This window comes from Colletotrichum lupini, chromosome 8, assembly GCF_023278565.1.
Source record: "Colletotrichum lupini chromosome 8, complete sequence".
In the NCBI taxonomy this organism is placed as follows: Eukaryota; Fungi; Ascomycota; class Sordariomycetes; order Glomerellales; family Glomerellaceae; genus Colletotrichum; species Colletotrichum lupini.
In genome coordinates this window covers 4,345,925-4,365,477 of record NC_064681.1, presented here as the reverse complement: position 1 = coordinate 4,365,477, position 19,553 = coordinate 4,345,925, and the positions used below count along the sequence as shown (strand labels likewise).

The 19,553-nt window shown below is 52.2% G+C and overlaps 9 protein-coding genes across 9 annotated transcripts; 5 read left to right on the top strand and 4 right to left on the bottom strand.

Moving 5' to 3' along the window:
* Positions 1 to 653: 653 nt before the first annotated feature.
* CLUP02_15777 (uncharacterized protein) lies at positions 654 to 1,309 on the top strand (the record flags this gene model as incomplete). Its single annotated transcript, XM_049294701.1, has 2 exons — positions 654 to 676; positions 748 to 1,309. The coding sequence occupies 2 exons, from the start codon at positions 654 to 656 to the stop codon at positions 1,307 to 1,309; spliced, it is 585 nt and encodes a 194-aa protein (XP_049151848.1).
* A 1,495-nt stretch (positions 1,310 to 2,804) lies between these two features.
* Positions 2,805 to 4,692, top strand: CLUP02_15776 (uncharacterized protein; the record flags this gene model as incomplete). The annotated part of the gene is made up of 2 exons (XM_049294700.1): positions 2,805 to 2,925; positions 2,996 to 4,692. 2 exons carry the CDS (start codon positions 2,805 to 2,807, stop codon positions 4,690 to 4,692), a joined length of 1,818 nt encoding a protein of 605 aa, XP_049151847.1.
* Positions 4,693 to 5,117: 425 nt separating this feature from the next.
* On the bottom strand, positions 5,118 to 6,158 carry CLUP02_15775 (metallo-beta-lactamase family protein; the record flags this gene model as incomplete). Its single annotated transcript, XM_049294699.1, has 2 exons — positions 5,118 to 5,738; positions 5,790 to 6,158. 2 exons carry the CDS (start codon positions 6,156 to 6,158, stop codon positions 5,118 to 5,120), a joined length of 990 nt encoding a protein of 329 aa, XP_049151846.1.
* Positions 6,159 to 6,708: 550 nt separating this feature from the next.
* Positions 6,709 to 7,249, top strand: CLUP02_15774 (uncharacterized protein; the record flags this gene model as incomplete). The annotated part of the gene is made up of 3 exons (XM_049294698.1): positions 6,709 to 6,792; positions 6,922 to 7,011; positions 7,073 to 7,249. 3 exons carry the CDS (start codon positions 6,709 to 6,711, stop codon positions 7,247 to 7,249), a joined length of 351 nt encoding a protein of 116 aa, XP_049151845.1.
* Positions 7,250 to 7,281: 32 nt separating this feature from the next.
* CLUP02_15773 (uncharacterized protein) lies at positions 7,282 to 7,833 on the top strand (the record flags this gene model as incomplete). The annotated part of the gene is made up of 1 exon (XM_049294697.1): positions 7,282 to 7,833. The coding sequence occupies one exon, from the start codon at positions 7,282 to 7,284 to the stop codon at positions 7,831 to 7,833; it is 552 nt and encodes a 183-aa protein (XP_049151844.1).
* A 171-nt stretch (positions 7,834 to 8,004) lies between these two features.
* Positions 8,005 to 11,802, bottom strand: CLUP02_15772 (male sterility protein; the record flags this gene model as incomplete). The annotated part of the gene is made up of 3 exons (XM_049294696.1): positions 8,005 to 9,660; positions 9,717 to 11,104; positions 11,154 to 11,802. The coding sequence occupies 3 exons, from the start codon at positions 11,800 to 11,802 to the stop codon at positions 8,005 to 8,007; spliced, it is 3,693 nt and encodes a 1,230-aa protein (XP_049151843.1).
* A 675-nt stretch (positions 11,803 to 12,477) lies between these two features.
* On the top strand, positions 12,478 to 13,529 carry CLUP02_15771 (GCY; the record flags this gene model as incomplete). Its single annotated transcript, XM_049294695.1, has 2 exons — positions 12,478 to 12,812; positions 12,893 to 13,529. 2 exons carry the CDS (start codon positions 12,478 to 12,480, stop codon positions 13,527 to 13,529), a joined length of 972 nt encoding a protein of 323 aa, XP_049151842.1.
* Positions 13,530 to 13,578: 49 nt separating this feature from the next.
* On the bottom strand, positions 13,579 to 16,835 carry CLUP02_15770 (fungal specific transcription factor domain-containing protein; the record flags this gene model as incomplete). The annotated part of the gene is made up of 3 exons (XM_049294694.1): positions 13,579 to 14,503; positions 14,561 to 16,136; positions 16,826 to 16,835. 3 exons carry the CDS (start codon positions 16,833 to 16,835, stop codon positions 13,579 to 13,581), a joined length of 2,511 nt encoding a protein of 836 aa, XP_049151841.1.
* An 818-nt stretch (positions 16,836 to 17,653) lies between these two features.
* Positions 17,654 to 19,435, bottom strand: CLUP02_15769 (inner membrane transport protein yfaV; the record flags this gene model as incomplete). Its single annotated transcript, XM_049294693.1, has 4 exons — positions 17,654 to 18,651; positions 18,721 to 18,921; positions 18,986 to 19,154; positions 19,250 to 19,435. 4 exons carry the CDS (start codon positions 19,433 to 19,435, stop codon positions 17,654 to 17,656), a joined length of 1,554 nt encoding a protein of 517 aa, XP_049151840.1.
* Positions 19,436 to 19,553: the final 118 nt, after the last annotated feature.

The window sequence follows — 19,553 nt, the reverse complement described above, 5'->3', positions numbered from 1 at the left end:
GGGGATGCTTCATTGTTCTTGTCACATTGCTTGTGAAACCTTTCCAGATTTGCTTCCGATTGCCTTCAGAGATAGAAAGGATGCGTAATTGTTGTGACTGGAACTTAGCTCGGTCCTCCTCTCTCGAGTTGCCTCAGTCATCCTTCTGTTGTCTGGTCGTAATGCCGCTATCGCTTTCCTGCTTGTGCAATTGAGGTATCCCTTTCGACGAAATCCGAGAGGAATATTTCGCATTTCAATGAGATAATAGGCGCCAATCCGACTGTGAGAGAAAAAGAAGGATGGGGTTCAGCTACCTAGCTCAACGCCATCGTAAGGTAATATCATGCATCTGAATTCGTTTCTGGCATGGTCATTCGCTCAGCCGCACGAATCTTTAAAAGTCTCAGCTGATTTGAACCCGCATTAGCACTTGATCTAAAGAGAGCTCATAGATGCATTCAGTTAGCTCAGGTATTCCACAAGCGAAAACCCCTGTGCAGCATTCTTTATCCACTTATGTCCTGGGACGTGCTGACTATATAGTTAAATACTTACAGACGTTCCTGCCACGAGCTCAGTCTAACCCCAGATTTTGAATCCAACTGCTCAACATTATCGGACAATTTTTGTTTGCAATATTTAATCGTGAAGGTCTGTTAGAATCTTCCAACATGGAGGTAGAGGTCCCTCGTCCGTGAGTTATATCCCCTCTCGCACGCAATGGACACGTTTCCTTCCTTTTCAATCCCAACTGACAGCAATCAGCACCGCAATTGACAGCATCTTCGTATACCTCCAAAGAAACTATATCAACGTGGTTGCCAAGTACAATCAAGACGGCGGTTGGGAGCCCTGGCTACAAAGTGAGCTCGTCGACTATATCAAGGCGAATGGTATTGGGACGCAGCGTTATGCTGAGAGAGAAGAACATATATGGGGCGCCCCCTACGCTGCCGATAAGGTAGACATCCTGACGAGCTATCAAATTGAAGGCCAAAGTCATGTTGAGGCCATCGAGCTCAAGTGCGCGTCGACCCGCCAGGATGAAAAGCCAGGAAACTTGGCGCAGCGGATGCAGGCAGACATCCGGAAGTTGCAGAACCGGCAGCAATACGTGAAGAAGTTCGTGAAGGCGGATCAGCAGCTCATGTATGGCGTGTCCTTCGGGATTACGCTAGACGAATCGTCGGCTCAGGCTACCGAGGAGGCCCTGCTGAATTTCCCTGGTGAGAGCCTTATTTCGCGATGGGATTGGGGCCCCAAAGGGGGCAGTGCCGTGGGCAAAACAATTACAGTTTGGTCATATTGGCTCTATCAATGGAGATGAATGAGAGAATACCTGTTTCAATTTGGTAGTGCGGGTAATTACTAGTAGTCAACAACGCTGGCAGATGACTTGAGAACACTAATGATATCGAGCATGTGGTGAGACGTTTAGCAATCATGTACATCGGACATTTCTCCAATGGAAAATAGACAAACGGTCTTCAATTGCGATTATTAACTTGTCCACAACTTGTGCGTTTGCTGATCTTTCCAATAAACAGAAGCAGTACACCGAAGAAACTCACAGGGTGTTAGGTCTCGATCATTACCAAGGACTCGACAATGCCTTCCACTGACACCCTAATCCTGTACTCATGTGTATATCAGCTAGGGCCTGAGTAAGAATAGCGGGAGCGCGAACTAGCGCAAATCTGAGTATTGTGGGCTCCTATGGTACCGGTAGAGTTGCTTCGGTAAGCGAGAAGCAGACTCTAGTGCCAAGTTTGCACCTTCGACAAACGCAGAAAGCACCCGCTTCCGTGCAATTCCCATCCCACATAAATCGTTCAGCTGGCCACAATTGCAGTGGATCTAGACTCTGGGCTATGTTGCTTCTGGACATACTTAGCGCAGCTTGCCTAGCTTGTCTTGATAATCACACAGTCTGAGACAATGGCAGTTCAGCTTTGCAGCGCAGCCACCGGGTTGGACAAACAAATCCATATGACAGCAATCAAATTTCTGGATTAGGCACAATGGCCGACCACTATCACCACTTCACTCTGCCACGCCGCCGAGCCTATGCTCCTTTGCATCGCCTGAGGAGACTCAGACGGACATACCCATCTATTCTATTGAGACGAGGATGTATGCCATCAGAACGCCAGGTGGAACCACCGCGAGCTATTATTTCCTTGGTTTCTAGCTGAGAATGCCGCCACATTCGCTGAATGCGCCTTATGCGGTGATAATGAATGCCCATTTCTGATAGAATTTTGGTAATGTGTTAAGCTAATGGCGTTGGGAGACTTTCAATCACACCTGAGGTGGGGTTGGTTCCTTGCTCCTTGCATTATAAGCAGCAGGTGGCACGGAGTCCTGTATCCAGGTAGCATACAGCTACGGGACAATAGTCCAGACTCTTCTGAAAACGGCATCAATATCTCGATTACAGTCAAACCGTTCACAGTCAAATAGTTCGATTGCTTCGAAACACCTGATTCGTCTGAAACCGAGAATGCGTGCCCACCGCACACTATGAGTTCTAGACATTTTCGAAGACCGGTGTTTATGCGGTTATGACTACCTAGTAGGGTTCTCTTAGCTCGCCACAGGATGTTCAGAGACTTTAACCAGATCTATATAATCTTTTCTATCCGCCCTGATAGTCATCGCAATATCACCAAGCAGTCAGTTTACTTCAAAGGCCACTACAAGTTGTAGATTCAAGCACCTCACAAGTACTTGTTACTCTCTACAGCCATTGAAATTCGAACAACCCTCTGCACCATTCACACTTTCATACTAAACAACACTTCGACTTCGAATCATTCAATATGGGTGCCGGCGCGTATCTTCAAATTCTCAATGGTACACCGTACACTTTTACTAATACTGCTCCTGGTCATGATGGATACCAGATGAACAAATGGGACCCAGGTGCTTCAATCTCTCCAGGTACGTAACGTCGCTTCTTGGTTGTTTAGAATCCAAATATGCGGCGAACATCCCAACTGATTAATGACAGGGACTACCGATTTTTCTTACTTTGAGTTTAAAGAAACTATTGGCGTTAAAGAAAGCGACACACAAGTCACTAGCACTTATACAGTCGGTGATACGGGGTATTCTTTCAGCATTCGAGCAAATGATGACCCTCCGAGATTGCTTGCCAGGATCGATGGGTTTTCGACTCCCACGATGCCAGAAGGTGAATGGCTCATACTCGGCTTTGTCCACAACGGTAGCAACCCTTTCGTGCTTATCGGCACTATCAACAACATGTTATCCTCATTTTCACAGCCCGACTGGATGCACCAAAACTTGGCTACTTTGGGTACTTTACCCTTGAAGCAAATCTGTATGCCAGGAAGTCATGATGCTGGCATGGGTGTTCTTAACCCAGATGGTTTGACTCAAGAGGGCAGTGCCGCCGTGGCTGGTGGTATCATTCAGACCCAGCCAACCACTATTTACCAACAGCTCGTGAACGGGTCCAGATATCTTGACGTCAGGCCGGTCATGGCCGCGGAAGGTGACTTCAGAGCCGGCCATTTCTCTTCGAACTCGACTATCGGTGAGGTTGGATGTTATGGTCAAAGCATGAGCGATATTGTTTCCGACATCAACAAATTCACTCAACAGTATGCCGAGCTGATTATTTTGGACCTTTCGCATGGATACGATTCGACAAACGATTATGCCGACCTATCAGTCGGCCAGTGGTCCACACTTTTCACTCAGCTGACCCAGGATTTGTCTAATCTCGCGTTGATCAACGCAGACTACACAACAGGACTGGTGTTCAACAATACTTTGAGCTCATTCATTGGAAATGGGACGGCCTCTGTGTTAGTCTGCCTTGATGTGGACAACATCTTACCTGACTCCTCATTCCAGGGGAAGGGCATCTTTTCCCAAGCAAACTTACTCACGTACAACGTGTATTCCGACACTACGGATGTGAATAAGATGAATCAAGATCAGCTTTCAAAGCTTGAGAACTATCAGAAAGACACGACTGGCCAAGTCATCGATCAGCTTCATCTTGTGTCATGGACCTTGACGCCATCAAGCCTCACCGATCCTACCATACAGGAACTTGCTGGCAAAGCAAGTATACCCTTGTCCCAAAACCTCCTTTGGGCTTGCACGCAGTCGGCTTTTCCTAACGTCATCCTGGTGGATTGGGTTGAGAATACCAACACGACCGCGCTAGCTATGGCTATCAACAAAAAGGTTTACGGGAACGTCTCTCCGAATCCTCCCGCTCCCACCCAGCGATATGTCTCAGCTCTCACAGTCCAGGCGTCCAACGACTCGAGTTTCTTCCCGCCTGGCACTTGCGTGGACGAGAGTGGAGATCTGGGTAGCCCAGATTGTAACAATAGTTTCGGTGGAGAGTATACTTACGTCGTAAAATCATTTACAACGGACCCATCCCAAGCCGTCACTGGATTAAGCATTGAGATCACTGGCGATAGCGATCCGGCACTCGGAGGGGACTTGGCTAAAGGAGCTGGCGGCGACTTCCGGTATGTGGTCACTTCGCAAGATTTGAAGTTGCCTACCAGGATCAGTGAAGTACAGCTATGGAGATCTCCCAACGACTCTGTTTCTCTCGCTGATGCGATTAATGCTGGATGGGACGGAATAAGTACAGACATCAATCATGGGAGAAGTGGCGCGTACCTGTATCTTGTATGGAAAGATGTTCAGGCCTGAATGCGACTCATGTCGAAGAGTACTATAGACTGGGGGTTTTTTATCGGTTAGCCCGGTTTTCCCCTGGTCAGTTTGTACGTAATGTTTGCTTTTCGTGCTTAAAACAGTAGGAGTCAAATCGAATTGTATAACCCTGCTATAAAGGACTATTACGATCTATATACGTATATGTATACATTCTCATTGTCCGACCGATTGTCAGTCAAAGACGGAATTCGCTACCATTCATTGGCTCATACCCCTACTTATGTCTCCTTGACTAAAAGAGATCAGTAATATAAATACATGTAGAGAACGAGTTGGTTATAGACGTCTTGTTCAAATTTTAGTCGCAGGCCAAAGCTATAATCTTAAAACACCTTTTATCCGATAGGCTTAGGCTTAGAACTTAATTTTCTTTAGTTCTCGTCTACTGTGACACACTATCACAGGCGCCAACCATCCAAGACATTCGTATCGTTATAAACAGTCAAGTCGAAGTAGTGTACTTGTCGTTGTCCACCTCGGCCAAAATTCTCCGACGTGATGTTGAGCAAGGTAGCCGAAGTTGTCGAAGACGTCAAGTTTGTCAAGCCAGGGAAAGCAGCCTCTATCATGCTCGAAATTTCCCGCGGGGTGTAAAAGTCGGGACCCCTGGCTTCGATATTCTTCTGGAAGAAAGAAACATAATCTCTTGTATGATGGACATCGGCGAGCGCACTGAAGGTAGTGGACGCCAGCGCGTGTCCCGGTATGACAAGACTAGGTCTGATGCCCGTGATGAAGTCGAGGGTCGTGAGCCAAGACTCTGTAAGGGCGGGCGTAAGAAGATCGGCGAGCCAGGCATGCATCTGGTGACCGTAGACGACGTCCCCTGCGATTAGTGTCTTGGTAGACGGAATCCAAAATGAAGATAGATCAATAGTATCGCCGCCAATGTTCTTGAGTATTTCGATCGGGCACTTTTCGTCGCCTGGGAGGGTGAAGAAGGAGAAGTTGTAGGCAGTCGGAATCGCGGGGACGGGGGCGATGATGCCGGGGCCATAAGCGGCAGACCAGAATTCAGTCTAGAACTCTGTTATTAGCATTGCTTTCGAAATTCAAACAGGAATGCTGACTTTGTTGATAGCCTCGTTCTGGATCCCATGCACCGTCTCTGGCGTGGCGTAGTGCTTGGCCTCAGGGAAGTGCTGAAGGAATGCTTTCCCGCTCAGATAGTGATCAGGGTGATTATGCGTTGTGAAAGCCGCCAAGAGAGGTTTGTCAGTTGTGTTCTTAACCCATTGAGCCAGGGTTTCCGCGTCGGCAACGGCAAGAGGCAAATCGATGATCGCAGCGGCTTGAGAGCCAATGATCAGAGACGACACAACATCCAACGAGAACCCTGGGCTGATGTAGCTTTCGACCTTGAGGTCGCAAGTGCATGACGCAAAAGCCTTCTCAATCACTCCTGATAGAGCGACGGCGGTGATGATCTTACTAAACATGACGGTGTCGGTACGTCTGGTGATGGTGAAAGAGCAAAAGACCTTGGTGAACTTTCTTTCGATGCATCAAATGCTCCAATCTTGGAGATCCGGCGCTCCTAATTTTATAAAACATCAAATTACGTTTGCAGAAAATTCAGTCTTTCAATCTACTTCCGAGTCTTGGCCAAATATCGAGTGTCCTTAAGGCGACTCGGATGTATTTTTGCAGTGGAAGAGTCGGAGCTATTTTGTTTCCGTTGCTAATTTTTCTCAACACCTTCACTTATAAGCATCAAACATACGGGCGGTGAACAATGCCCTTTAAATCGAATTGGTTATTGCGACAGAGAACCCTTAAATCTTCTACAGCTGAATTGAAGATTAGTGATATTTCGTCAAGCGGATTCCTGTTGTATGCTTATAATCTCTCGATTTATAATATCCGGGACTTCCGATCCATCGGAGACTGCGCACCCTTGTCCTAAGAATAGTCTGCGGTTCCATGAGAAGATTTCAGGCTTCTCAGGATAGATAACAAAGATTTCTATTTATATTTGAGGTTGAGACGATGCGGCGACTTTTGCTGCAATTCACTATCCAGTGTTGTGACCTCAAAATGACTACAAGATGTTCAGAAAACAAAGAGCGATCTGTGTGTGAAAAAATAACTAATATTTTGATATGACATTGGTACAAGGAGAGGAGAATGGAAGAAAGGGAGGCCCCCGAAAGTAGAATATGATGATGGTGATAGGAGGACAGACACGTTTCACGTGTCTAGAAAGCAGCGCGACTCGAGCCTTTAGAACGCGTCTTAGAAAAATCTCTAGTCAAGTTTGCAATTAGACTGTTCATTTCCGATGGCCTTTGTGTCTTGTCCCGAAGAGATGGTAGCCGCAAAACTTTGACCCTCTAAGTGCGTTCTGGCCTAGTCCTCGCCGCTGTTCGAGTCAAAGCATTTGGTCATGACACGCCATCATCGACAAAGAACCACAGACCCAATCGTTCCAGAAGTCGGCTCCTTCAACGGCCGTGCCTGGAGGCTCATAACGGCCATCCCCACGACCTCGTATTCCGGCACGAGCAAGGGTGACCACTCCTCATCGTGACCTTTTCAGCAGCCCGCACAGGTGTCATCACGATGTCGGACATCACGCCAATAGAAACGCTCTCAGGCATGAAGAAAGTGTGCTTGGCAGATCTACCGATTCTTCTTCGTCAAATACCCGACATCATGTTCGAAATAGCCTCCCACCTCCCCACGGAGTCCGCCATGTGTCTGGCCCTTACCTGCAAATCTCTTTACGGTCTCCTGTCTCAGACGACCCTTCCAAAACTAAGGACAAGCGACAAGAGACTCAACAACTTCCTCTTCCTCATTCTCAAGGACATAAGCAGTCAAGAGCTGTACCTCTGTCATCACTGTACGCAACTCCGACACTGGATCTGCCCCACGGGGATGGGCTGCTCAGATTGCCCCTCCATCGGCAAAGGGCAATTACTTTGGAACACGCCCCATGGGAGACTAAACGAAAAGATCCATTCGTGTATCGGCGTATCAGCATATTTCACGTACACCGTCAACGGTTCAGAAGACAGGAACGACAACTCGAGAGTGGTCATGCACCGGGATCGGGGAGGATGGCGATTATGCTGTAGCAAAAAGCTAGATGATGTGCTTACGACTGATTGATTCAACATCACGATTGATGACAAGGGCGACCAGATGCGACAGGAGGAATTCTGAGGTTATACCAATTTTATTTCTCAAACGCATAAAGATTTATCATGATTACATGCACCGTAGCACCCATTATCCTTAACGCCAATAATATGCCCTTGTAATGCTTTACCTAGCAACAATTCAGTTCAATCCAATCTGTTCAAGCAGCCACTTGGCCTCTTCAAAAACCTGTTCCGGTGTGCCCTCAGCTTCAACGGGGAGGACATCCAACTCCGCGACACCGGCAGCCTCATATACCTCAACCTGTCCCTCGACCATGCTCGCCAGCATGTAGTGACCCTTGCGCTCGTTCATCCTGCTAACAAGCGTCTCAGGACTGGCCTGGAGGTCGAGGAAGACAACCTTGACGCCCTCCTGCTCTGCAAAGACGCTTCGCAGGGTATCGCGATACGACTTCCTCAGAGCCGAGCAGCTGACGACGACAGAGTCGTAGCCCAGATCTCCGAGGGCTTCAGACGCTCTCTTACCAATGCGGCTAAGCCATAGAGACCGATCCTCGTCAGTCAAGGCGACGTTGCTGCCCATCTTCTCGATGGATGCCTTGGAATGCAGAGAGTCGCCCTCGATGAAGGGTGCCTTAAGAGAAGAGGCCAGAGAGGTAGCCAGCGTAGACTTTCCGCTGCCGCAAGGGCCCGCAATCATGACGACCGTCTTGGCTGAGACTTCGTTCTTTTTGACCCAGTGGTTGGCCTTGAAGTATCGGACAAAGTTGTCGACAAGCTTCTGATCCAACACGGGCGCTTGGGCCAGCGCCCGTGAGAGAGAGCAGGCATTGTCGGTGACATACGTCTTGGATGGCGAGAACTCGTCCTTGTCATACTTTGACGCGAAGAAGTCGACGAGCTTGATTGGCGGGTTGGCGGCGGGATCCGGGTTTGAGGCGCGCAGGCGACGGATCCACTCCTTGGGCTCGACCTCTTCGAACTCGAGGCCAGCGGCCTTGAGGGCAGGGAGGAGATCGTTGGTCCAGCTGAACATCTTGGGGTTCGCGACGTTAGTGAAGACGCCGTCTGCGTCAGAGAGGGAGATGTCGATGACGCCTTGCGCGACGGTGTCTACAGGCAGCCAGGAGGGTGTCTCTTGGAGTTTGGGGAGGGCGCCGACGGTGATTGCCGTTTGGAGCATGAGGGGAATGGCTTCCGTTGCGTTCCAGACGCCGTGTTGGGTGTCTGCGACGATCTGGCCGATGCGCAGGACGCGGGACTTGATTCCGGCCTTGGTTGCCTTGGCGCAGAGGTGCTCGGCGACGACCTTGGACTGGGCGTATCCCATACCCTGAGCCCATTCGAGATCGGGGACGGATTCGGGGACGGGGATCGTCGTCGCGCGCGCGACGGTGCTGACGGAAGAGCAGAAGTTGAACGAGGCAGGGGAAGATGCTCCGGTCTCGACGTCGCCGGCGGCCTTGCACAGGGCGATGAGGTGGTTGACGCCAGCAATGTTGCCCTTTGCGAAACTTGAGAGGCGCATGTTGAAGTTGACTGACCAGGCGGCGTGGATGACGAGGCGGAGATCCTGCTTGACCTGGCGGTACAGTTCGTCGGAGAGACCGAGCTTGGCATCGGCGAGGTCAGTGGACAGTGCGACGAGCTTTCTGCGGGAGGAGGCGGGCAGCGCGTGGTAGAGCCTGCGCTGGATGAGGGAGCTGTTGACGCGGCGGACTGCGTCGGCGTCGGAGCTTGCACGGGTGAAGCAGTAGATGGTCTTGATGGTCGGGTCTGCGGCAAGCTTGGCGACAATATGCGCTCCGAGAGAACCAGTAGCGCCGGTGACGGCCTATGGGATGTTAGTACAGAGGTGCGAGAGGGACGTTGCTTGGGATATCAACTTACGACTGAGGATCTAGAAGCTGACTCGATGGGACCAAAGTTGCCGTACTTGTCAATAAGCTCTTGCATCTCGCTTTCGATGGGAGCATCGGCCTGAACGCCCTCTCCAGTACCGAGACTGTAAAGGTAAGCGCTCAACTTGTTGATCGACGGATGATCAAACACAACAGTCTGGCCAAGCTTGTTGTCGCCAATGTCAACCGTCCTCAGGATATCGGAACGCATTTGGATAGCCTGCAGGGAGTCGAGACCAAGTGAGAAGAAGTCGGTATCGTCATCCAGCTGGACCTTCTTTGAAAGAGTCTGGACGAGGCCCTGGCGGATGAAATCTTGCAACTCAGGAACGCTAAACTTCTTCAAGTCGCCGCTGGCCGCGTCTGCATTGTCGTAGACCTCGTCAATATCCTTAGCGTACCGCTTGTAGAAGGCCTGGCGAATGACGCTGCCCTTGTCGGTTCTGGGATACTCGCAGTCGTAAGGGAGAAGCTTGATCATGTTCTTGGAGACACGGGCATAGGCCTCAACGGACTTGCTCGCGCTCTCTACTACGGGCCAAACAATCTCAAGAATCTCATCATTGCTCTTGCCAGCCAGCGCCGCAGCTGGAACGACGAGGGCACCGAGAGATGGGCGACCGACGCCGAAGATGACGCACTCTGTGATGTTCTTGTTGGAGCGGATCGTGCCCTCCATGTGGACGGGGTTGAACTTCTCGCCGTTGACGAGTGCAATGGTGTCGTCAAGTCTGGCAATGTACTTCCACGCCTTGGGGATCGTCGGGTGAGGCTCAAACAGATCCTTTGTGCAGTACGATCCATCCTCCTGGTTCGTGGCTACCTTGGCAGGCCAGCCGGGCAGGACACAGCACTCAAACAGGTTCGGACCGCGAGGAATCCACTTGAGGTACGGCGCGAGCTTCTCGTGCTCGCGAACATAGTTCCAGACCTTGTCGTTGGGAGGGCGGAAAGACGTCATGAGCTGACCGACCTCAGTTGCGCCGTAGTGGCCGACGAGGTTGACGCCGTTGTTGACGAGGGTGTCGCCGAGGTCGTCGGGGCAAGCGGAGCCGCCGTACATGACGATCTTGAGCTGGCGGAGCAGGTCCATGCCCTCGTCTGTCTCTGCGAGGAGCTTGAGCGCGTAGGGCACGCCGTAGAAGATTTCAAAGTTGTGCTTGCGCATGATGCTTGTGAGGTGCTCTCTGGTCAATGGGAGATCCGCGTTGTACAGGTGTATGGGCTTTCCGCAGTAGATGGCGCGGTACAGATTGCAGATACCGTGGTTGTGGTACAGGGGTAGTGTGATGAAGGCCTTCATGTTCATGCTGCTGGAGTAATTGTGGATGGCCGACTTTTGAGTCTGGTAAATGGGCTTGGGCAAGCCAGTCGAGCCTATGAAGGTCAGTGCTGCTCAAGAGGCAATACATGGAATACAACTCACCACTAGAGTGAATGATGTAGATCAGGTTGTTGGTCTCAACTGAGAGATCACGACCATAATCCAGACGGGTATCAGCATGGACTTCGATGGGGAAGTCAAACGTTGACTGGCCGGCAATCTCAAAGACATCAAGATGAGGCAAAGTCTGCTTGGCTCCCTCGGCCGTCTCGAGGTACCTCTTGTCAGCCAACAGGAACTTGGCACCTGTAACGCTGATGAGAGACTCGATGGCCTCCTGTGAGATTCTTGTTGACAAGAAGAGCGTCGTGTGTCCAAGCTTGGTCAAGGCCAGCATGGTGACGAGGTAGTCAAAGTTGGAGGGGCCAAGAACAGCCACTGTCGTGGGCTTCTCATCTGAGTTGGGACGGCTAGGGATGCGCTGCTCATAGAACTTTGCAACACGGTAGGCAAAAACGTCGAGCTGCCTCATTGTGTAGTCGACATATGTGATACCCGACGAAGGGTAAGACACGATGACTTGGTCAGGTTTCGACCGGGCGCGCCGGCGGACCAGCTCGTCCACAGTCTTGAGCGTTGAATCGTCATTGTCCAAATCCTGCACGGTAGCAGCGTCAATGATGGGATTCGCGTCCAAGCTGGAGCTCGGGAGCGCCGCGCTCGTGGGACCGTATACTGAGGGGGGACTCATGGTGGACGATGTTGCAGGTGGTTCATCCAAAGTCGACGATGAGTGTTCTTCGGATTCTTGATGATGAGTCGATGACCACCCTGCTTTTGAGGTTGCGGATGGCTTGATGAGTGGTTCATGTGCCACCCTTTTGAGAGATGGAGAACGGCTCCGCGGCCCAGGCAAGACCGTCATTGTTCCGACGCCGATGAAGTGAATTCCTCAACATCCGCCATGCTGATACCCTGCCTGACGCTCTTCCGAGTGGACCACGCTTGTGGCGATCGAGGCGGGACAGAAACCTGGAGGAGGGTCTCCGTTGGTGGGGGAGGCATGAATCCGTTTCCCCGCTCATTGCTGGGGTTAGGTGACGGATTTTGAGGGCTCCGCCGACGGGTTTGGACGGATTCGACAAGGGTGTGACTAGCTCCAAGGAAAAGAATCCGCCAGTCTGAATCACAACTGCGGACTCGGTGGTGATGGAGTCGTTGGGAGCCACATGTCTTGATCCAGTGTCGATGGCAGAGTGGCTGAAAGCGATTTATTATCTGCTTGATCTTTTCCATCAAGCGACCTGTTTTGGGCACATTATTATATAATTACAGCTTGATTTGTGTAGAGTTCAACAATTGCGTCCATACCAGCCACGGATAAACGCCATTAATCCTTGCACATACACCAAGAAACTCTCTCAAGATGCCTCTCGCAACACACTTCACACTCAACACTGGTGCAAAGATCCCAGCAGTGGGATTCGGCACCTGGCAAGCTGGACCTCACGAGGTTGAGCGTGCTGTTGAGACTGCCCTGCGCTCCGGCTACCGCCACATCGACTGCGCCGCCATCTACCGCAATGAAGCGGAAGTTGGTGAGGGCATTCGCAAGAGCGGCGTGCCTCGTTCAGAGATCTTTGTTACAGGGAAGCTGTGGAACACCAAGCACGCACCCGAAGATGTCGAGTCCGGTGTTGACAAGACGCTCAAGGACTTGGGGACGGATTACCTCGATTTGTTCCTGATGCACTGGCCAGTGTAAGTCTCATTCTTTGTTCATTTATGCCTGTTGTTATGCAAGAGATACACAATAAAGCATGTACTGACCTCATTTATAGAGCATTCAAGCCGTCGGATAAATGGTTTCCCATTGACTCCAACGGCGTCTTCGAGCTGGCCGACATTGACCCCGCGGAAACGTGGGCAGCCATGGAGAAGCTGGTCCAAAGCGGCAAAGTCCGCGCCATCGGTGTCTCCAACTTCACTAAGCAGCGCATCGAGGATCTTCTGACAAAGACCAAGACGGTTCCCGCCGTCAACCAGATTGAGGCGCATCCGTACCTCCAACAGCCGGATCTGCTCGAGTTCTGCAAGTCAAAGGGCATCCAGCTGGCCGCCTATTCGCCTCTGGGCAACAACCAGACGGGTGAGCCGAGAACGGTGGACGACCCTCTTGTGGGTGAGCTGGGCAAGAAGCTCGGCATTGACGGCGGCCAGTTGCTTGCTTCGTGGGGTGTGCAGCGCGGCACTGTCGTTCTGCCCAAGAGTGTTACCCCTAGCCGGATAGAGTCCAACTTCAAGGTGCAGGAGTTGCCGGCGGATGCCTTTGCGCAGTTGAACGGGCTCGAGAGGAACAAGAGATTCAACTGGCAAACGAGATGGGGTTTCGATATCTTCCAAGAGCTGGGAGAGGAGGAAGTCAAGAGAGTAGCCCAGGAAACGGGTCCTGAGAACTTGACAAAGTTCACCATTTAGAAGACATAGATCAATGCAAATATTATAGACTGTATTTAAGTCCTGACCCCTAACCTCCTATGTCCGGCATCCAAGCCAACGGATTTGAGTCAATGTCCAGGTATGGGCCGAAAGCAGAAGAGTCGAGGTCTAGCCAATCGGTCGTCTGCCACTCATCGAGCAAGTTGGATCCAAGGAACCCTGCGTCGCCCTGGTCCATTAGATCAACGGGGCCAGACTCGGTACCATACCCATCGTTGAAGTCGAATCCGTCGGTCGTGATCGACGCTCCTCCGTTCCCCCCATTCGCCTGCAGAGGCGGCACATGCATATCTGCAGACAGCGCAGCCACCCGAGGAGCAGAAGTCCGGGGTGCCTGTGAAGCCACCTGAGTTTGCCGTGACATCTGGCCGAGACCCTCTGTCCTGAACTCTTCCAGGATGATGGCGTACCGGCGGCTGGGTGAATTGGACGCCGTGGCGTGCGCAAGATGCGTCTGGCATCGCTCAGCCAGATCCATGAGCTTCGTATGCTTTGCCTTTCCCTCACCCTCAAGCGTGATGCCTCGCCTCTTCTGCTGGATATCCCATACATACGTGACCAGCAGGGCGCAAAACGTGACGTACTGCGTCCACCAAAAGGCGTGGAAGATGGGCCCCTCGGCGGCCATGCCATCTACTGTCTCGAGCACCGTCCTCGCTGCGCCAATACACTCTAGGATCTGTGTCTCGCTGCCGGAACTCAAGTTACCTAGGAGAAAGAGGCGGTTTGCGTGCATGATGGCGTGGGAGTAGGCCAGTTTGAGTACCGTTGCTTGGCGACGGAAGCTTGGGATCAGCATGGAGGGGCGGATCGACCCGAGGTGAGGCGGGAGACTGGCGCGCCATTCGTGAATCTTCTTGCTGAGGCGGTGTGCGGCGGCGACGCGTTCTTGTTCGGAGATTGCTTTTATGGAGTAGACTTCTCTTGATGTGTTTCCGATGATTTGCGCTATCCTGTCAAATGTCAGTACTTGTACGCAGAGAGTGTGATCAGACATGGGGCTGACTTACTTGGCATGGAATATCAGCGCGTCAATGTGACAGTCTGAATGTTCCTCCGATCTCTCAATGGGTCCCTGTGCAGTCATATCCTCGTCGTCGATCCCATCCGGGTAGTCTTGGTCAATGTCATCATCATGGAAGTGACGTGGACGGCCGAATATGACGCCCAGGTACTTGTCTAAAACGTAGCTGGTCCAGAACGTCCGCATACGACACTGCGCCTGGATGTAATCCGAGTTGCCCGGCGTCAAGTGCCGCTTCTTAGCCGCTTTTCTGTGCATACCCAGCGCAGATATGATCTGAAGCGCGTTCCCAAAGGTGTACCAGGCGCGGTTCATACGCGACGTGGTTAGGAGGTAGAGAACCTGAATCAATCGCGACTGAGCTGACTCTAGCCGAGGGAGCCCCGTCTCACGCTCTGTAAGCTGCAGTGCGACGCAAAAGAGTTGGTCACTACGAGCCAAGGATAGAGCCTCGCCTTCTGGTGAGTGAAATCCCTTGGACTTTTCGTTGTGAGCGGTGGCAATGGCAAGTGCCGTAAGGACGATGGACGCTTTACCCCGTCCAATATCCTGCCAGACGGCTTTTCCGTGGCGGAGGTTATTGATCATGGTCTTTAGCCATGCCTCGACGGAAGGGCGGTGCAGCACACGGTAGGTCGCGATGGAAACATCAAAGTACAGTGCCAGCAGATCCTGAATCTCTCTGGAATCCGGAAGCGACAAGTTGGCCACATCCTCGTCAGTAACAGGGGGCAGCGGCTTATCACCAGCCAGCATGAGTGGCTGGCTGTCGGTCGAGGCGTTGAGTTCGTCCGGGACGATGTTACTCTCGTGTTTCGAGAGCCGCTTCCACGCCCTGTGCAAGAAAGTCACACCCGACGTCGGGTCGAAGATCTGGCCCTGGATCTCAGCCATACCAAGCTCGGGCGAGGCTCGCGACGCCGGGCCCTGGCTCTCGCGTACATGTCCCCTCAGCGAGCGCGACGGCGCGGCCGGTGCAGCGACGTGTTCTCCGCCTCCCTCTTCAGTAGTCCGGTACATAACAGGCGGCTCCTCGGATCCGGATACGGCATTGGAACCTGTAGACCACACAGCTGAGGGCGGAGGTGTCGGGGGTCGACCGCGGGAGTACTTTGCATCGTAGACGCACGTGAGGCCCTTTCTAGTACACTTGTCGCAGGGGATAGTCCCGCTGCACCGCGCCTTGCGCTGCTTACAAAAGTCGCACGCGCGGCTGACTTTCTGCAATTTGCGGCGATTCGCTGCGGCGGCGGCGGCGGCGGAGGAGGACCCAGTGCCAGCCAGCTCATCGGACAGAGGCGAGTGCTGATCGGCGGCGGAGCTAAAGCTTCGTTTCCGTGAATCTCCACGGGGACTGCTAGCTGCGGCGGCTGAAGCGGCCGATGAGGAGTGACGGCCATCGGGAGCCGGACTTCCCGGGCCGGGGAGAGGACGGCGGTACTCCGGGGCGTCCATGACCGGGAGGCAAACGTAACGGGATGGAGTCGACGGACTTTTGCAAGGGTCCACTCCCTCTGCTCTCCTTTTCCTGTTATCTTGGCCGTTTGGCTTTTCTGATTTGTCTGCTTATGCGCAGTGTCCCAGTGGAGCGACGAAAACGCACGCACGCGGTTACGCCCGCGCGTTGCGCACAGTGAATGGGCGGGTTACCTTGGGGCAGAGGCGGGAAAGGGTTCGAGACTCGAGGAGGGAGGGACTGGATGGAAAGTCGGAAAAGAAGGAAGAGAGATGGGACAGGAAACTTGAGCGCAAATCGACGGAAAACGGAGGGGATTTGTCTGGGGAAAGACAAGAGTTTCTGACTTGGGGGGAGGCGGGGGCCGCTACGACGACCAGGGACAAGGGTATCTTTTCCCCCGCTTCCTCCTCATCTTTGCTGCGGGGGAAGCACTAGGGTGCACATAGTCTTCCTCGTTTGTTGACTTGATAGTTGCGGCGTGTTCGGTTCGTGGGTATGCGATAGATCCGGGGTTGTCCGGGGTACTGCTAGATCCGACACCGAGGCGGATTCTTAGGATTTATGGGGAGAGGAACCAGAGGATGAAGGAGAGCCCGAGTTTCCCCGTCATCAGAAGACGCCTTGCAGCAATCATCAATGTGATGTAACAGTTAACAGAGCGGATGAGGGAGTAGCATTCTCAAACGGCCAGTATCACCTGTCGAATTTCCGCATCTGACTTCTTCGGCACGTCTTCCGACTTCCAAGATAACATCTGCATGAGGGTTGTAGCCCATCACGATACCTCCTTACAACCGATCATTACCGGCAAGAGGCTGACAGCTCCTAGGAGTCAGGGATTCTATCGGGATGTCTCGGCGTGCGCCAAGAGCGAGTCAGTCGTTGGACATCAGAGTGTTCAGGCTGAAGAGGCGTAGCAGCTGGAGATTGCTCATATAGCTTGGCAGGCACATGCTTGGCACGTGGACACGGCACACAATGTAGTTCTGAGTTGATGCGTGGAGCGTACGCAACCACCAAGGGAGATGAGTACGCCTGGTAACTATTTCACTTTGTAATCAATAGTATCAGAGTTTTTGATCGACCTTGACGGCATTGATTTCCCATAGGTAGAATTAAGGAAGTCTCGAAATGAAAGTAATTGATTTCAATTTCACGGGCTTTGACACGAAATCAATCAAGTTAGCGGACAAAGTTTTGGCACGTATTGCAAGGATTTAAGATACTTATGATCGATGAGCTGTAAAAATTACTTAAGTATCTTTACAATAACTCGAAAAGTAAGTCACTTATTCTGCTCAGACTTATCATAGGCTCAGGGTTATAGTAGATGAAGATGTCTAGGTAATTTCAAACTCTCAACCAAGCCTCTGCAGAATTGCAGCACGTTACTACTCAAGGGTCACAGTCAGGTAACGGGACAAAGCTGAGATATTTGGGCCAGAAAGGATTGCTGTTCATTATCGGCATTAACAATCGCTATTTACTCGGGAAAAATAGTAAGTGTCAAAAACATCCTCGCGCCTCACCCTACATTTCCTCCACAGCCATCAACCGGACATCGAGACTCAGTCTCCGTCATCCATAGTCCGCCTGCCCTACGGCATCCTCGCATAGCTCCTATAGAGTGTACTTGAAGTGAGGGCTCTTGTCACCCATATCCATAAGCTGCTGCTCCGTGTACTTTGCCCGAATCTCCTCCTCGGACATCTTGGCTTTCCTATCATTCCCCCACTTGTAGCTCCATTCCAGCAGCAGCGCAACGATCAACCCGCTGCCGCCAAACGCCAGCGACAGCCCGAAACCGGTGTAGTACTTTGGCTTTTCGTTGTCGAGATACATGTAGCTACCAATGATACCATCGATGTTGCCCACGCAAATGTTGAAAGCCACACCGATGGCGCGGCGCGAGGCCGGGGCGAGGTTGTTCGCCGCCCAGGAGGAACCCGCGGGCTGGATGGGGTAGATACCCATGCAGGTGATAATGACGCCGACCATAGCTCCCGCAATGTTACCGGACAGATCACCCTTGAAGGAGATGATGACGCCGTAGCCGATGGTGATGAGACCCATGGGGATCGCGACGAAGGGCATGCGCCAGTAGAACCTGTCCGACAAGCGTGCGAAGAAGATGGCCGAGGCAGCGCCGCAAAAGTACGGCGGAACCGTCATGAGCTGTGCGGCTGTGTTGTTGAAGCCCATAGCCTTCGTGATGGTCGGCAGCGTGAATTTAGTGCCATACGAACACGCCGAGGTGGCGAGGAGCGCCCACGCCTGCATGTACAGCCGCCAATTCGTGACAACGGCCTTGAGGTCGTGCCACTTGAACTTGTCCTCCTGCTTCTCGTCCTGGAAGCGCCCACCCTGCTTGATGAAGTGCTGGATCTCGAGGAAACGGATTTCTTCGGGGGTAAGCCACTTCCCGCTGAGGGAGGGGCGGTCGATGAGGAGGAAGAAGGTGGCGATGCCGAGGCCGACGGTGAAGATGCCTTCGAGGATGAAGATCCAGCGCCAGCCTTCGTAGCCGCCTACGCCGTCCATCTTTGCGATTGCGGCGGCGAGGAGGCCTGAGAAGGCGCCGGAGAGGGCGGATGTGCAGTAGAACCAGGCGATGCGAGCTGCTAGGTCGCGACTTTTTGAGTTGTCAGTTGAGTGTTTCTGGAAGAGAGAGGTAATGGAGAACTCACGGTAGGTACCAGAATGTGCAGAGATAAACAGCACCAGGGTAGAAGCCGGCCTCAAAGACACCAAGGAGAAGACGCTGAGAAGACCAGCAAAGTTCTTCACAACGCCGTGACAGGTCATTATGACACCCCATATCGTTACGAGGGTACCAAGGTATACGGATGGACGATTGAACTTTTTGAGGATGATGTTGCTAGGAACCTCTACATAGGAATCAGTAACTTGAAGTGAACCAGTATAGTCTGAATGGAAGGGGGTAAAATGTACCAAGCAGGACATAAGGAACGAAGAAGAGACTGAGGGCAATGTTCCACTGCACACCGCTAAGCTTCAGGTCCTCGGCCAGACCTTCAATCTTGGCATTGCCAATGTTGGCGCGGTCGAGATGGGAGATGAGATAGAGAACCGCAAGCATCGGCACCAAGCGAATGTCGATCTTTTCTCTCAGTGTTAGCAATCAATCCCACTTCGTTTCGAAGCAATCCCCATGCTGTTCCCAGACGATGCTGCTGTATGAAAAACCAAACATACCTTGCGAATCGTCTTCTTGCGCTGCTCCGGCGTGAAATTGGCATAAAACTCGGCATCGTCCTCGCTGAGCCCCAGCACGCGCACATCGTCGATTATGCGCACCACAGGCGCCTTCTCCGAGTCGGACTGGGCGTCGTCTTCTCTGTCGTCGACGAAGGAGATCTCCGGCTTGTCCGTCGTCGACATTTTGCACGGCCTCTATGTTTGAAGTCTTTTTTTCGGCTACGTTGTTCCGGCTGTAACCGTTGCCGTTGGCGGGTTGCGATATGATACACTTGACACTGTAAAGAAGAGAAATGAAGTT